Source organism: Vidua chalybeata, chromosome 6 (genome assembly GCF_026979565.1).
Source record: "Vidua chalybeata isolate OUT-0048 chromosome 6, bVidCha1 merged haplotype, whole genome shotgun sequence".
Lineage (NCBI taxonomy): Eukaryota > Metazoa > Chordata > Aves > Passeriformes > Viduidae > Vidua > Vidua chalybeata.
The window spans coordinates 44,624,998-44,642,805 of NC_071535.1; the positions used below are offsets into that span (position 1 = coordinate 44,624,998).

The 17,808-nt window shown below is 44.8% G+C and overlaps 1 protein-coding gene across 6 annotated transcripts in view; it reads right to left on the reverse strand.

Annotated features, from left to right (window-relative positions):
- PPP6R3 (protein phosphatase 6 regulatory subunit 3) overlaps positions 1-7,483 on the reverse strand; it is a 58,141-nt gene extending 50,658 nt beyond the window's left edge. For 5 of the 6 annotated variants that reach the window (XR_008431572.1, XM_053946203.1, XM_053946204.1 and 2 more), the window contains exon 1: positions 1,534-1,635. Coding sequence is in view for 1 of the 6 variants with exons in the window: in XM_053946198.1 (XP_053802173.1) it covers positions 1,534-1,635; positions 6,336-6,368 (135 nt within the window). In the remaining 5 variants the exon portion in view is untranslated. Of the gene's footprint in view, positions 1-1,533; positions 1,636-6,335; positions 6,423-7,423 lie in introns of those variants that run through there. The other variant, XM_053946198.1, reaches the window with a different exon arrangement.
- Positions 7,484-17,808: the final 10,325 nt, after the last annotated feature.

The following is a 17,808-nucleotide window of genomic DNA, read 5'->3' on the forward strand; positions in this document are numbered from 1 at the left end:
TGCCTGACAACAGGGCGGCGGCGCGCGAGGGCCGCGGCGGGCCCCGGTCTCGGAGCGGCCGCCTGGGGTGCGCGAGTGGCGGCGGCGCTGCCCGCCTCCTGCACCGGCGGGACTTGCCTTTTCCCGAGCCTGCTTGTTGGCTGGGAGAGGAGGCCAACCCCCACCTGGCTACAGCCTCCTTTCAGGCAGTTGTGCAGTGATAAGGTCTCATTTGACCCTCCTTTTCCCCAGGCTGAACACCCCCAGCTTTCTCAGCTGCCCCTCACAGGACTTGTGCTCCAGACCCTTCTCCATTGCCCTTCTCTGGATTCACTCCAGCACCTCAGTGTCCTTCCTGTAGTGAGGGGTCCAGAACTGGACACAGCACTCAAGGTGTGGCCTCAGCAGTGCAGGGGGACAATCACTGCCCTGGTCCTGTGGCCACACTATTCCCGATACAGCCCAAAGTGCTCTGGAATGAACCTGTGTGAGATCCAGGGTGGGTGCTGTGCCTCAGCCTTGGCAAACCTCCCTGTCTGCCACCTGCAGAGCCGCTGGTGTGGCTGCTGCACTGCAGCCCTGCCTGGCTGAGCAGACAGGCAAGGGGCTCTGCTGGAAAGCTCAGGTGGCACACACCTGAACAGGCGTTCAACCCATGGTGCGTGTTGAGCGACATGTGCCTTAAAGGCATGAACAAATTCTGGTCAGCCAGGATGCTTTTGGCCTTCTTTCGCAAAGCCTCCCGAATAACCTCTGCCCAAAAAGGTGGTGACCCCTCTGGCTCGAGCCCCTTGGCCCCTCAGGGCAGCCTCCCTGGTTTCAGAATGTCACAGTCAGGATGACATCTGTCCACCTGTTGGACACTGCCCAGCCAAGTTACCATCAGGTACTTGCCTTGCCTGGTGTCCTCAGATTTTGTCTGGTTTTGGTGGGCTTTTGCCTGGCTTCAATGGGATTTTGTCAGGTTTCAATGTGGTTTTGACTGGTTTCTTGTTAAAAGGGCATGGTCTAGTTAAGGCAAGGACTCATTAATTTATTTAGTTACACCGGGGAAAGAAACAACAGAGCTGAAATGATAGTTTAGCATTAGGGTAGTCCTTGCAGGCCTCTCATGCAGAGGACATGGAAACTGAAGGGAAGCACTGTGTTTATTTCATGTACCGAAGAGAGGGGAAAACAATATACTTCTTTACCTTCATTATGAATCAGCAGTCTAGGATAAAGCAACTCCACTGTGAATAATGTATCTTCACATCTTTCACATACTCATCTGACAAAGTTAAGCTCAGCACAGCTGTACTTACTTCCTACTGAAAAACAATCAGCAGGTCTGCTCTCATTAAGACAAAGCTAGTGATAGAGACAAGAAACAAATATTGAGGGTGCTGCTGCAGAAAGCAGCACCTTTTTCAGTGATCCAAGCTAGAAATGGGCTCAAACCTTGGTCTACAAGAATAAGGTGCTAATGGGAGCGTGTCTCTACATAAAAAATCTTGGGGTTTGGACAAAGGGACAGTGTAATAGCATTGTAAACTATTTTCAGCCTTTGCTTACCTTTCTGTGTGTGTCCTTTTCATATGAGAGGGACTCCACATCTGCTCCTTCACAATTCTGTTCAAGAATTTCAAAATAGGATATAGGCTGCTTGGGGTTTCTCTAAATACAGAAAGATAGGTTAAGACACTTGCTTCTAAGGAAAAGGTAGCTACTGGATTTACAATAGCTGAAAACAGGCTAATGTGGCCTGGCCTTTGTGCTTTGTCCAAAGGAAACTCTTGCCAGCTGCTCAGGTACTTGGTTTCATAATGCTTATTGCATAGAAAGCTGGCCACAATGTCAGCCTTTCTTGTGTTCCTGTGTCTTTCCCACCAGTTGACCAAGCTTTGCCTCCTGTCCTCTCTGCAGGCATTACTGGCTCTCCCAAAGACTGAGTTGCAGTGTCCATTATCCTACTAAGAGCTGTGCTTGTGCTTGCCCCCCTTCAGTGTATCAGTATATGACTGCTCAGTAAAATGTCCCTGTCTTACAAAACCCCTGTGAACAGAAGCCCTCCTCAAGCTGTGAGCCTGGTGGGTTGTTTCTGTTAATAGGATATTGTTGGCTGCCAGCACAGACACATGATCATCTCATTCTGCCTGAATAAGTCAGTGGAGCTGCAGCAACTATGGGTACATGTGATCTTAATGTGTCACAAAACCATGGTATAAACTCAGCAGCATGAAATGTATTTGCTGATATTTAATGCACAGAGTTACACAATTAGGTCTCTTGAGTGTACAGCCTGATTTTTGCTTTCCTTTTAATGTAAGCACATTTATTTAGTAAAATGTACAAAAAAAAAATTATTCTCAAAACAATCGACATGAAATGGGACATTGTTTCTTTATTCAACATTTCAGCTGATGTTTCAGTCCAGAAAGGTCTCTAAACTGTATTTTTTCCACATTTATTTTAGCTGTCTTCTTTTTGTTTTCTTTCACTGTGTCTGCTTTTTTTGTGGGGTGGTTTTGTTTTTGTCATGCCACTTGTATGTTCCAGCAGAGAGTACTGGCACTACCTACAACAAATGGAGATTTCACAATATAAAGTGTGTAGAGGCAGTTCTAGTTGTGTTGTCAATGACAGTGTGTAGGAAAGACGCTGGAAATTTTGACTAGAGACTTAACAGGAAAAATGGGTCTAAACAATGGATGGATGAGTGTACCATGTTAAATGGCATCCCCAGGACAAGCAGGGCGGTTGTTAAAAGGATAATGAGATTATAAAAAAAAATATATAATGTAATACATAACGTATAACATATAATATAGCAAGCACCAGAAGTGGTATCTGGAGAGGGTATTAATAGCTTGAGTGTAGAACAGCTACAACAGTAAAATAGTTAGGTACCTAGTATAGTTCCTGTAAATATTAAGCATGTCCTCACAGATAACTAAGTGTTAAACTGTGCTGCTGTGGACACAGCCTATATCATGAGCAAATGTGCCCTGGCAGCAAGGGATGCATCTCAACTCAGAAGAGGCAGGATAATATTTGCGCTGGCACATATCTGATTTTCAAGGGTCCTATCACCACCATCACAATTCCAAAAAAGTTTGGATCTTCATAGGCCCTGTTGTTATCTTAGAGATTTCCTATCAATATATTTCTAAATCTGGATTTTGTGCAATTATTTTTTGAAACTACAGCTGTCCAAGTGGAACTGCCATTACCCATATAAGTTGCTAATGCCAGGGCACTACTACCTCAAGGTAGAAACACTTCATGTCTCAAAGAGGATCTACTGAACACCTGGGGGAAATGGGGAGGTTTTGTGGCTTGCTCAACATCACACAGTAAGCTGAACCAGAGGCAAAAGAGTGAAATCCCAGTCCTTTGTCCCTGGGAGTTATGTGCAAATCTGAAGATCTCCAAACCATTCCTGTGCCTGTGATTACAGGCAAATCAGAAACAAAAACCTAGCCTGCTTCAGGTGACTGTAGTATTTTATTGCTGGCGAGGGAACTCTAACTTTAACTTTTAGGCAATGGACCTGAAGCTTGATGGTGTTTTACTAAATCACTAGGCTAGGGTTTCAAGTGTCAGTATCTTAACTTAGTGATGGCTGCTGCCTGTGACACTTTGAGAGACAGCACTTCTGGTGAATTCCTCTACTCCCTCGAGGAAGCCCCTTCCTCAGCATAAAGTGATAGGCAAATAAAAAATTTACAAATAATCAGCTTGCTCAGTCACTGTCACCCCATCAAAGGATGCTGAGCATGTTTCCTCAGTGTGAACCTATAATCCTTCAGCCATAGCTGTGCTCCCTCCAGGAGCTGGTGGGCTCAGGTGGGCTCCCTGCAGGTGCCAGGAGAAGCATTTCTTAGGGCTTGCTGTGACTCAGCAGCTCTGCCACACCTTGGAGAACAAGCTTGTCTTCCCAAGAGTGGCACAGCCTGCCAAGCCAGCTTGTCCTGTGGCTCTGCAATTGCTGGATGTGACAGCAGAGGAGGGCAGGCAGGACAGTAGCCTTTCAGCAGCATTTCACTATTAGCTGCTGCTGCTCTTATAGAACCATAATGTCAGACCATGAGCATGTGAGGTGTGCTTCTGCTTCAGCTCTGCCAAGACAACCATAGTCCTGTCCCTATCAACGTGTTGTCTTCCCTTTGTCCCCCCAGGGCAGCTGAGGGATTCTATGAGAGGTTGTTTGTTTCCAGTTTACCCAGCTTGCAGACTTGGGTTTCCCACAGGCACAGGGAAGCACCACTGCCTGCAAGGGAACAGGAACACCTGAACACAGATCTGGAGCTGAACCTCCCCAGTTTTGATATCTGGCTGTTCAATCAACTCAGGCATAAAATGAAGTCATAGCTTAACCTCTTTTAATCTGGTTGAGGTTCACTCTTCTGAGCACTACAAGTTACATGTAGGAAACAGACCCAGAAAAAGAGGGACAATTGGGTGCCTTGCACTAGAGTCCCCATCTCTGTTTACACTGAAAGAATATTTGTAGAGTAAGGTCAGCCAAGACAGAAACACCTCTGGTTTAAACATAGCCCTTACAAAATCCATTGTTCATCTTACAGTTCAGGAGAGAATAAAGTCTATTAAAGAATTTTAATGATTTAATGTTTAGCTCAACATCTTATTAAAATTGTGAAAACTAAGTAGCTTTAAGAAGAGAGAAGGAACATTTCTGAACAATAACTTCATGGTTATGATGCTGAGGGTGAACATGGATGTTTGACTACACCAGACCCACAAGTTAATCCATTTAGTTGAAACAAAATGTTCAAGTTCAGTTTTCTAATCTCATTTCAAGCATTGATCCTATCAGCATTTCTAAGGCAAAGCTGCTGGGGAGTAGAGTTGGACCTCCATAACATACTTGTGGCCCTGCTGGAAAGAACATAGGCATGGAGGGAGGTTTTGGCACCAATCCATTTTGTTTTCACTTGAGAGCTTTGGCCATCCCCCTTCTTTCTCCATGGGAGACCATATATCAGTATTGGTCATGCTTTTCTCCCACCTGCCCAGCACTAGCAATCAATGGCATATCACCTGGGAGCAAAAAGCAGTTAATGTTATTTAACATTAACAGTAACCTGCTGATGTTGCTGACCTGCCAGCAAAGTGCACAGTGTGGGCCCAGCATGCAGGTATGGGAGCCTGCTGGGTAGCTGCACCAGAAAGCTGTCCTGACTGATCAACCCCATCCCTCTTGGGATAGATCCTCTCTTTTTCTGAGAGGATGCTGAAGGTTGGCAAGGTGTGCCAGCAGTATGGGCAAAGCACTGATTTCTTCCCATCCATTTTATAAAAGAGCAGAGGAAACAGTGATTGGTGAGGGCATGGTCAAAAGACAGTTTGACATAATTTGTTGGAAACTCCATAAACCTTATTACATGGGAAAATGGGTGAAGAAATGGAAACCTAATAATCCTAAACATTATGTCCTGGTGCTACCACTGTCCCTATATATATATATATATGCAGGGTGGTTTCCCTTGAGCCTTTTGGTTATTTTGTCCAGATAAAAGGGTTGGAGGTTACCTCCCATCCAAACATAACACTTAGGAATCATGGGGAACAGGGGAAGACCTGGGTACATCAGTTATTAACATCAGAAGCAAATCATGCTCTAGTAACAAAACAGAGTGTGTACTGTAAGCAGAAGAAATAATGTATAGTTTCCAACAAACATCTGAGACTGAAACACAAGTCCAGCCATAAAAGTGAGCAGAACTTAATATCTGTTAAACAACATACACGTGCAGCACCCAGTGCAGGTACAGAGAAATTGTCTTGGATGACTGGTGTACAGCACTGTTTCTCCTTCTCTGGTACTAACTGACCTGATAGGAGCCTGGCAGCACCTTCCCACCCCAGGAGAGCTTGTAATCTGGTGATTATAGGTACATTTGGGAGGTGCGGATTGAAATTTCCATGGCAAAGGGAGCAATATCACAGTCTCATTAAGACTTTTGTATAAAAGGAGCTCCATCTCCATTTCTTTTCCCTCTGGCTGTGCTTCAAAAGAAAACATACCTAAGGACTCTTGAGCTGTGAAGAGTCCAGTATCCTGGAAGTAGGCCTAGGATCTGGGATGCTGACCAAACTGAACTCCTGGGAACTCAGGCCAAATGATACAGAGCTTCTGCACCATGATTCAGATGTCACCTGTCTGACCCTCTCAGGGCCCTCACAGGGATTTTTTGATACCTTAAAGCTTACAGAGCAGCTGAGCAGGTGGATTGCAGGATTGCAATTTTAGACTGCAGTGTTTTAATCCCATTTCAAGCACTTAAAAGCTTTTGATAGAGATACTAATATGACAGAGGAGAAAAGAGAGCAGAAAGTTGCTAGACAAGTACTTGAATACAGATCCCAGGAGAGAGAGTGTTCATTGTTCTTCTGCTTCATTAGATGTGCACTAGGTACTGGTTTTATTATGTAGTTACCTATTAAAAAATGTCACACTGTTCAGCAACAGTGCTAACTGCTAATTACCAGCATAACCACATGACCACTCTGGTCTAATGATAGTCCTAAACCCGTGTTATCTTTTAATAGCTAAGCTGATTAAACTAGCACAGAGGAAAAACAAGTTAGAGAAATTACCTTCATGGTACTTCTCCTAAGAAAATTAAAGTGCTTTTCAAGCGTGCAAAGTGCATATATTGTGTCATTTCCCAACCAACCATGATACAGATGCCTAGTAACTATCGAGTTTCTGTGAAATGTTGGCGGGGGACCGAAAGAGATTATATAAACAGGCTGCATTACCCAGGCAAACTTGTGAACACAGTCATCTAATCAGGTGCATGTCATAAGCAGCAGTTGCAGGTTATTTTTGCTTTAAGCTTTTCCTTTCTCTTTTCTTTCTTCCCCTTCAACTCCACCACAAAAAAAAAGGGTATGTCATTCCCCCAAACTGGTCAATATCAAAACTTGCACATAGTTTAAGTACTGCAACCTTGAAATGCAGAGCCGAACTCTGTTTTTAACCCATTGTTCCACTGGGTAGGAAGCAACAAAGGAAGATGTTTCCCTGTCTCAATGCCAGGAAGGACCACTATGATCAGCTGACCCATCTTTTGAGAACTATGATGACTAAATAAGCAAAGAAAAAACAAGGTTGAAAAATAGCCTTCACAGTACTTCAAGGAAAATTAAGATGCTTTCTTTATCTCAGCCCCATTCTCTTCCTGTCTATCCTGACCTGCTGGTCTCCTGGTATTGGAACATGTATGCAAAGATGAGGAGTGCCTCTCAAAGGGATTAGGCTCCTAAAAAGTCTGAGTGCAATTACCTGTGCAGGTAGTTCCCATCTCTAAGATAGAAATGCCTTGCAGAGACCTCATGACCCACTTGACAATGCTATTTAAGTCTTTTTAAATTAGGAACGTGGCACAGGCACATTAAGGATGCCATATCCAGGCTGAACAGAGCTTGAACTAACCTTAGGATGGTTCAAGAAAGATGGCAGAATGCAAGGGCAGTTCTTCAGCCCCTGCTTGAGAACAAATATCTTCAAACTCAATTGATCTTACCAAGGACTTGACTGTAGCAAATGTGTAACACTCCCTGAGTCTTCCTCCAAGTCTGGATTTTAGACAGCTGATGTAATTCCTTATGTGTGAGGATTTCATCGGACAGCTTCTTTCCAAAAAGTTATTTCACTGTTGGTGTGAAAGAAATAGGACATCAATGAATAAGAGTTTTTAAGTTTTGCTTGGAACATCCTGCACCAGAGAGCTCTGAAGAGTGCCTGGTAACTGTGATAACCCAAACAGATAAACCCCACACCCATATGTTTTCTGCAGCATTTAAAGTATTTCAGAAGTTTCTCATTAAGGCACTTAAAAATCTATAAAAGTTCAGAAATATTCTGTTTTCTGAACAAATTATACAAAACAGTAAGAGTCCATTGTTTTTTCCTACCTGAAAGATCTTTTGTGTTACTGTGAGTCCAATAGCTTTTATCCTGTGGGGATAATATGGTGTCAGGAGTGATTATTATTACGTGCTAGGGCTGCTTTTATGTCTATCAGAATTTGTCTTTTTTTTTTTTTTTTTTTTTTTTTTTTTTTTTTTTTTAATAAATTAGAGAATATAAATACTGAGTGACTCTACCCTGACCTGACTGGAGAAACCCACCTAATTTCCTGTATCTCATCTCCTTCTCATCCCATCTGTCCTGACCTTCTTGCCCTCATAGCATGGGATTAGGTTCCTGAGAAGTGTAGGTGATTGCAATTAACTGTTCGTGTAATTTCAACATCTGAGGAAGGGAGTGCCTTGCAGAGACCACCTGACCTGCTTCAGTCATGCTATGGAAACTTTTCATGTTAAGAGAGACACAGGCACACTGAGGGTCACAAGCTCAGAAGTATTTGCAAATGTCTGTTTTACAAGGACTCACAAAGGCATCAACTGGGGTTAGTACTCAGCCTTGAGAATCTAGGCCTAAATAATGTGCATAAGGCTGCAAAGAAAAACCTGAAACATCTGTTCAAGCCTTGCATATGGATAATAAGATAAATTCTGCTTTTATTGGGTGTTTTTCATTCAATTTTTCTCCTTTTCATTAGTCTCTCCTCTTATGTGATTGTATATACGTTTATGTGGGTAAAAATATTTTTTTAATTAGTCTAAATTAATAGCTCTGTATGGTTAGAAAATAGCTTAGAATAGAATAGAATAGCTCTGTGTTAGAAAAGCTATGTGTGTACTTCGAGGATTTCTGTCAGTCTTCTAAAGCTCATTCCTTGCTCTATTACTCGGCTTTGTTTGTGCATTGATGTAGTGCCGATTTTCAATCACCCCCCGAGGCAGAAATAGGTGACCTACTTTTCAGCCCTGGACATCTGCTAATGTAGCCGTCCCTCCCTCTGTCCTTTAACCCCTTCTTCCCTCCTTCCCTCTCTGCAGAGCATATGGTGTCTCCCAGCCCTTCCAGGGACCTGTGGCTGTCCTGCAGACTCCTTTAAGACCGAGGGGATCGCTCTGCAGCAACAGGCAGACAATCTAGGAGGCAGTGCTGGGGCAGGACTGCATGCACAACATCAAAGAGGGCTGCAGTTCTGCCTCTGTGCTCCAGAATGTCTCAATAGCATCCCAAAAGCCATCCAAGCCCAGGTACCAGCTGAAAAGTCCCAGGACACCTCACCTTCTCACAGCCACCCAACCACTTCAGGGCTGACCAAAAGTTAAAGCATGTTATATGGGGTCTCCATTGGGAATTTTCCCTTTCACAGAGGCAGTGGTTCCTCCCAGGGGCCTCCTCTGTTATCACTGCTCTTATGAAGCAGATATTGGGTGTTGCCTTGTAATCTGCTTCAACAGCAGTTTTGTTGTCCTGGCTAGACCCTTCCTTGCCCTGTGTTAGGAACTTTCAGCTGGAGGCAGCAGGGGTGTTTGCTTGCACTGTGGCTTTCTTAGGCAGTGCCAATTGCGTGCTTTGGCTCTGGATGGAAGGCAGTAATCTGCAAGGTTGTCCAGACTCTGGTCTTGCTGGCCCACAGCATTTGCAGATCTGCAGATCAATAGTGACAAAGGATGTGGAAAAGACTGTGCTACTTAATGCCTTCTTTGCCTCAGTGTTTAATAACTAGATCAGTTGTTTTCCAGGTACCCAGCCCTCTGAGCTGGAAGGCAGGGATGGGGAGCAGAATGAAGCCCTCATAATTCAGGAGAACAGCTCAGTGACCTGCTACACATCTAGACATACACAAGGCTATAGGCCCTGATAGGATCCACCCAAGGGCACTTGAAGAGTTTGCCAAGCCATTTCCAACCATTTGTCAGCTGTTCTGGTGAACCAGGGGCCTCCCAGCTGACTGAAGTCAGCAACAGTAATGTCCATCTACAGAAGGGTGGGAAGGAGGATTTGGGGAAGGACAGACCTCTCAGCCTGACCTTGGTGCCAGGGAAGGTCATGGAGCAGATTGTCCTGAGTGCCAGCATGTGGCACATAATGGACAACCAGGGGATCAGGCCCAGCCAGGAAGGGTTTATGAAACCCATCTGCTGCTTGACCAACATGATCTGCCTCTATGACCAGGTGACCCACTTAGTGGATGAGGGAAGGACTGTGGATGTTGTCTGCCTGGACTTTAATAAAGCCTTTGACAGCATTTTCCACAGCATTGGCTGGACAAACTGGCTGCTCATGGCTTGATTGTGTGCCACACAATCAAATTTACACTTTGCTCAGTGTAAATTTTGCTGGATGGCTGGGCCCAGAGATGGTTGTGACTGAAGTTAAATCCAGATGGTGACCATGCACAGAGGGTGTTCCCCAAGGCTCAGTGTTGGGGCCAGTCCTGTTTAATATCTTTAGCAATGATCTGGATGAGGGGATCAGGTACCCTCAGTCAGTCCACAGATGACACCAGGCTGGGTTGGAGCACTGACCTCCTAGAGGGTAGGAAGGCTCTGCAGAGGAATCTGGACAGGCTGGATCAATGGGACAAAGCCAATTGCATGAGGTTCAAGGTGAAATGCCAGGCCCAGCCCTTGGGTGACAAAACCCCCATGTAATGCTACAGGCTGGGGGGAAAGTGGCTGAAAAGCAGTCAGGTAGAAAAGCACCTGGGAGTGCTGGTTGATGGTGGCTGAATATGAGCCAGTAGTGCCCAGGTGGCCAAGAAGGCCAATGGCATCCCGGCCATTCGAAATAGTGCGGCTAGAAAGACTAGGGAAAAGATCTGTACTCAGCACTGATGAGGTCATACTATGAATCCTGAGTTCAGTTTTGGGCCTCTCATTCCAAGAAAGACATTGAGGTCCTGGAGTGAGTCCAGTGAAGAACAACAGAGCTGGAGAAGGGTCTGGAACACAAGTCTTCTGAGGAGCAGCTGAGGGGGATGGGGATGATCAGCCTGGAGAAAAGGAGGCTCAGTGGGATCTTATCAGTCTAGAGAGGTTGTCACAAGGTGGGAGTTGATATCTTCTCCCAAGCAACAAGTGACAGGATGAGAGGAAACTGCTGCTTCAAGTTGCAACAGGGAAGGTATAGACAGAATGTTGGGGAAAATGTCTTCACTGAAAGAGTTGTCAGGCATTGGAACAAGCTGCCCAGGCGAGTGCTGCAGTCACCATCCCTGGAAGTAGTCAGAAGGCATGTGGATGCAGCAATTTGGGATAAGGTTTAGTGGTGAACACAGTAGTTCTATGCTAATGGTTAAAGTCTATTACTTGTAGGTCATTTCCAACCTTAATGATTCTAGGATTCTAAGAGTGCAGTGTTGCCAGGTGATTTTTGTACGGTGGCCAAGGTCATACTCTAACCTGTGGCACCCAGGACTTCTGACTGGTTTTGCAATGCAAATACATTTCCAGTTTGGTTAGTTTATGCACTGGCTTTATTGACTATACATGTCTCCCTTCTCACAAACAGCAGGTGGCATGTTTTGATCAAGAATATAATTGCTCTGTCAGACTCTGGCAGGGCAGGGGAAGATGCAGAGTGATTGGGAAAAAATAATGCAGTGGAGATGCCCTTTCACTAATTTTTCATTTTAACTTCAAGCTGCCACAAAAAAGATCCATTCTCCTGGGGCAGTCCTACCTCTTCTTGCTAGTGATGTTCCTACAGGAAGGGAAGTGTAGTGTTTCCCCTTGCAGCAGCCCGGATGAAGGCGCTCGGGCACCTCAGCCTGTGGAAGGGACTGAGAATAGAATAGGCCCCTGTTGAAACACTGCTGCTGCATTTTAGACATTTGGTGGAGTTCAGTGGTGAAAGCCCACACAATGTACAGAAGGAATTAACAGCCAGGGCCAGGAGTAAACACTGAGTTCTAACTACTTATATGTTCTCATTTAGGTCATCAGTTGCTGCACTCCCATATGCCTCATGTACAGGGCGTGAGTTCGCAGACGTTTCAAACTTCTATTTCCCATGCAACGACGAGGAGATCTTCAGGCATTTCATCAACTACTAAGAGAAAGGCCACCTAAAGTAAATCTCTGCCCTTTGGACAGGAAAATCAAAGCAGTTCTAGAAGTCTGATTTCATTCTTGTTGAGTTAAACTCTGGACTTCTGCAACTGATAAAAACAGCACATTTTGGAGCAGGATTTGGTTGGACACATTATTTGCCAGCACCCAGCCCTGAGTCTGGCTCTTTTCAGTTCTGCCAGCTCCTGCAGCAGCCTTGGGACCCTATAGAATCATACTTGTGTCCCTGAGGTTTGATCTGCCCCATGAACGAAGCCTTCACAAAGGACAGGAGGCTCAGCACAGCCATTTAAGCCTGTAGCATGGAGCAAAGCTCAAAGAAGGGACAGTACAGAAATGATGAACAGGGAAATAAATGTACATTTTCTACATGGGAATCTGGCTTGACTTGGGATATATACAGGGGTTGATTTCAATTCAACAGAGTCAAGGACAGTTAGTTAATTCCTCATGATTCCCAAGCACTCATATCTAAACCTATGTAGAAATGATAAATATATATCTAGAGAGATATAACACACATAGCAATTTTATATACATAACCTCCAAAAAGGGACAGTACAGAAGTGAGGGACAGGGAAGAAAATGTGTGTATATATGTGTATAGACAACTATTTTCAACAGTACCAAAAGGATCAGTTGTCAGAACTTTGTAACACCAAGCAGAGATGCATCATTGCTGGGTGTCTTTCCTTTCAGAAGTAAACAGCAAAACACTGGTTCTTCCAGCCCAAAGGACCAGGATGTCTGTGCACAGGTTGGGCACTGGCATGTTTCTTATTAAGACAAAGACAAACAAAACAGTCTACATGAGAGAAATTATTTCTACCTACTGTCAAACAACACTCAGTCAGCAAACAGAAGTAGCTCCAAGAGTCTGCATTTACTCCATGGTAGGCAAGAAGAAAACAGAAAATTACAGATACGCTGATGATTCCCTTTACTGCTCTGCTTTTTCCTAGTGATGCTAAATCCTCCCTATGCCCTTGACAAATGCACTTGTCTCTGCAAACAAGTGCTATAAGGAATTATTTTCTTTTTTTTTTTCTCCCACAAAAGATCATTTGTTCCCTCTGGGCACTTGCCTTTCCCAGATTCTCATCTCAGGATTTCCATACCTTCCACATTTCCCTCCAAAGAAGAAAATGAGGAGATAGATAAATAGATTACCTTGTTCTGAAAACCTGCATAACCCTCATGATATTAATGCTGAAATCAGGCACCAAACAAACTGTTGCCTAGCAGAGATGCTACTTCCACTGGCAAAATGGGGATTTACTGTTACAAATTTTCTAGGGCTGAGAAAAATTAGTAGCAGCAAAATATTGTCAGGTAAGTATTTCCATAGTTGGGTTTTATTATACAACAAAGATCTCACTCTCAGGAAAGCTACACCCACCATCAGTGTTTACTCTGAAACTGCATGCAGGGATGGAGAGAGGCTGGGTGATTCCCTCTTGAAAAGGGAAATTCTGGAGTTGAGTTTACTTTGGGAAATGAAGTTTCATGAGCAACGCTTCAGAGCAGAGGACTGTGCCACCTTGTGGCTTTGCTTAGTACTAAGCTCTGAAGTATTTATGTATATTTTAACATGGATGTCTCCCCATAAATGTCAGATGTGGCCAGGCGGACTAGGGCAGTGATTGCCCCCCTGAATTGGGCACTGGGGAGGCTGCATATAATTTGACAGGTTCTAAAATCCAGAAGTGGTCGACATAAAAATATGAGTGTAGAACATGCCACTCCAATTTAAATAAATTAAAAAAAAAATTTGGAAACACTAATCCACCTTCAAAATATACTGAAATTTATAGTGTTTTAAACAACCTCAAATGACACAGAACATATGAAGGAAGTGAAAATTCCTTTTAAAATTACTGTCATTTATTTTTCTCTAGCCAGAGGAAAAAAAACCTTTTAGCGAAATTGGAAGAAAATATGCTGCCGTGCCCCTGGCTTCACCTGCCCAGCTGTGGCACAGACAGCTACAGGGGACACTCCCCTGTATCTCCAGGAGAGTCGGGGAACAGCTTGGACTGAGCGCTTCGCTGTCGGTCCAATATGGAGGAGACGCAGCGTCCAAGGAGATAACAAAGGAGCCAACTCAAGGCTGGGGAAGCAAACTTGGTTTTAATCCAGGCTCTGAGAAGCTCCAAACACCAGGTGATCCAATAGCCGAGCGCCCTCTCTGCACTCTGGCAACAGCTTAAATATGGGAGTGGTAACAGGGGGAAGGGAACCCCCATTAACCAATGGGGGGATTTGAGGGAGTGGAGGATGAGGGGATAGACAGGTACAAAAACCAATGGGGGAATCTTAAGGGAGGGGCCCCTTGCCCCCAGCCAATCACTTGATGCCCAAAGTAGAAGAATCTGGAAGAGAGGGATGGGGAGCCAAGTGATGGACAAGGCACCAAGGGACTAAGCAGTTTTCAGGGAGATAGACATTGAGGGTAGAGGCGGGAAAACTCGGGGCAGAACCATTGGGAGGAAATGGGGAGTTAAGGGAGAAACCATTACAGAACAATTATAAAAATGTAAAAACCCAATACAAGAATTCCCCCTTTTTGTTTTAAAAAGGAAGGGACGAAAACTTAAGGAGGTGAACTCGGCTTGGGGTATTCTGAGTCAGGGTAGAGGTCCCCGAACCTAGGCTGATGGGTTGGAGCTGTTTCTCACCACGGACAATCTTCTAGCTCTTCTTCCAGAGCTGTGGGTACCTCTACCCTGTTTATCTCCACTGGAGATGTGATGTCTTTGATTAGCTTAAACACCATCCACTTGATGACCCCAAAGCCGATTAGTATCACCAAAATAATGAATGCAACTAAAAGTCCCGGTTTTAAAATTGACCTGACCCAGCCTGAGAGTCCCCATCCTCTGAAGAGTCCAGATAACCAGTCTGCATCAGCAGTTTCTTTCTTAATGTCCTTGACCAGCTGCTGTAACTGATCAATTCTTTTATGGATGTCCTCAGCCCTTGATGTTAAATTGAGGCAGCAGAGCCCTGGAAATTCCTCTCACCTGTGATTATGTAAAAGTAAAAGAAAGTCAATTGCTGCATGGTTTTGTAGGGTGGCCTGCCTTGTTATTTCCTTGTCAGATAGAAGGTCCGAAAGCGCGGCTGATGTAACGTTGGCCTGCTTAGCTACCCAGCATTCTAGATTGGCTAATTCACCCATCGCCTTCGCGATTGCTATCCAAGGGAGGATAGTGATGATAGCAACGCCTTTTGGCTTAGACCAGTGAATTATTTCTGAGTCACAATTTGGGTCCAAATTATTGAAACTTCTTTTTGGGCGCGCCAATTCCTTGCTGTTGTTTTTGGCTTGCCAATCCAAAATTTGGGTTTTCTTGGGTGTAAACAGGCTCAGCCGGCCGAAAGTATGTGGGCCTCCAATCAGACGAGAGGGGATGCCTGCTCAAGCTCGATCACCACAAATTAAAAATGTACCATTTGGAAGGGAGTGGGGTTTGCTATCAGGGGTAGATGCCTTGGGGATGTGTATTATCTTTTTGCACCAATTTTGGGCTGTGTAATTAATATTGTATTGTTTTATTTCCATATATGGGTGAGCTTGGGAATGGGGATTAACGGCGAAATGAATACAAATAAAAGATTTGGAAGAACCTAAGAGATCAAATTCTTGGGCGTCTTTGTTCATAGTTGGCAGTTTTTTGACCCACTCCTCCCAAGGATTTACTTCTCTGACTATGAAGGAGTGAGCCTTTCTCTTGGGTTGAGAGGAGGCTTTGAGGAGAATGAAAGGGAGTTCGTCTGACTTAAATGGGATCCCCACAAGGCAGGTTAACAACGGATTGGAAGCTGAGGAGGCGGCAAGGCAAATGTGATCTTGATTGAAGGCTCTGGCCAGCATTGTCCACACGTTCACTTGGGGCTGAGGAACAATCCACTCGGTGCTATGATGGAGCATGCCAAGCAGAAGCAGCAGCTGCACAGGATGGGGTTCATTCTGATGGCCACGTCTGCTGGGTCTGGGTCAACGGAATCTACAATAAATCTTAAAAACAGGAGATATTAGGACAGAGGAGGGGACAGAGAATTTAGAGTGTATGGCGTCTCTTCCTCCTCCAACACGCATTGGCCACCTGTGTTGGTGTCTTGGGCTTGGGAGTTTTAGGAACATAAGGTTTCACCCACTTGGAGGGGACCCACTTCAAACCTGAGGGAGTGGAGACGCAGGCGTATCCCCTCCCCCAGGTTATCATTTCGTAGGGTCCCTCCCTTTCCCATGTCTCTGGATTCTTAATGAGAACTGGTGGACAAGCCTTTAGGCTGGATTGATTACTTTCTAAAAAGTGCCTGGTAATTGGCAGATTTAAATTCTCGAATGTACAGTTCAAGAAATTGATAGTAAATAGAGCTTTTGACAGCCTTACTTGAGGGGACTCCACCTTCATCACCTGTTGCTGTTGATGCAAAACCCTCTTCAGGCTCTGGTGGGTCCTCTCTACCATGGCTTGACCTGTCGGGGAATAGGGGATGCCGGTCTTATGCTCTATTCCCCATTGTTGCAGGAAGCTCCGGAATTCCTTGGACTTGTACGCTGGGCTGTTGTCCATTTTGATGACTTTGGGGATGCCCAGCATGGAGGAGGCCTGAACCAGATGTCTTGTGGTATCAGAAACCTTCTCCCGTATGTGGGCCAAAGCGTAAAAGTATCTACAGACACGTGGACATATTTGAATCTGCGGAATGATGGAATGTGGGTTACATCCATCTGCCACACCTCACAGCTCTTCAAACCCTGGGGGTTTGCTCTGGAACTCAGGGAAGGGAGAGAGTTTTGCTGGCAACTGGGACATGTGGCCACAATGGCCTGGGCCTGTTCACACATCAGGTGGAATTGGCGAACCAGGCCAGGCGCATTTTGATGGAAGAGCTGGTGGCTGATCTTAGCTTGGCTGAACACATCTGGGAGTGGGGCCATTTGAACAGGTGCAGTGAGGGCATCAGCTCTTCGATTGCCCTTGGCGATGAACCCCAGCAGGTCGGTGTGTGACCTGACATACATCACATAAAATGGTTGCTCTTGGTGGGAGACTAACTTTACCAATTTTGAGAGCAACTCGTACAATGCAATGTTGGAAACTTCCTGCAGAATTGCATTTTCTGCTCTGGACACTACACCTGCAACATAGGCTGAATCAGTGACCAAATTGAATGGTTCAGAGAACCTCTCAAAAGCTCTAACGACAGCAGCCAGCTCAGCTACTTGAGGTGATCCTTCCACCTCGCCAACATCTGCCTCCCACTGTCGGAGAAGCGCCGCGGGAGACAAGACTCATGATATCATGATCATCAAGTCTCAGTTTATTGCAACAAATTACAAAGTTTATATATACTTGTTAATTAGTTCATGCATATTGCAAAAGCCAAGCTCATGATTGGTTGCTGTGTGATTTGCGCATCTGTCTTGTTCGGTTGCTCTTGCTGTTCTTGTGATTGATACTTTTTGGTTCTTCTCTATCTATTTCTACATACCAAGCAGTTTTCAGCATTCTGATTCTTGCAAACTCTGATTTCTACATATCCTGATTTCTATACCCAGGGTCATGCTGACCGTTGCAGCAGTCACGTAGCCCCTCATACTTTGACCAATTTTACAGTTTCATGTCCCTTGCTGTTTAACCATTCTTCTGCCAAGCTCTCTACACTTCCCCTGTTTTCTTTTTGCACAACAAGGTGTGCATTCAGCATTTTCTGCAAAAGTTGTTGTATTAAGCCTTGCAAGCAAGTAAACACACAGGGCAAAACAAGTAAAAGTATCACAATAATGCTTAGGACTATTATGCCGTATTTAATAATGTCTCTTAACCATGGTCCTATTCCTAATCCCTTTAGCCAGCCTTCTAAACCCAA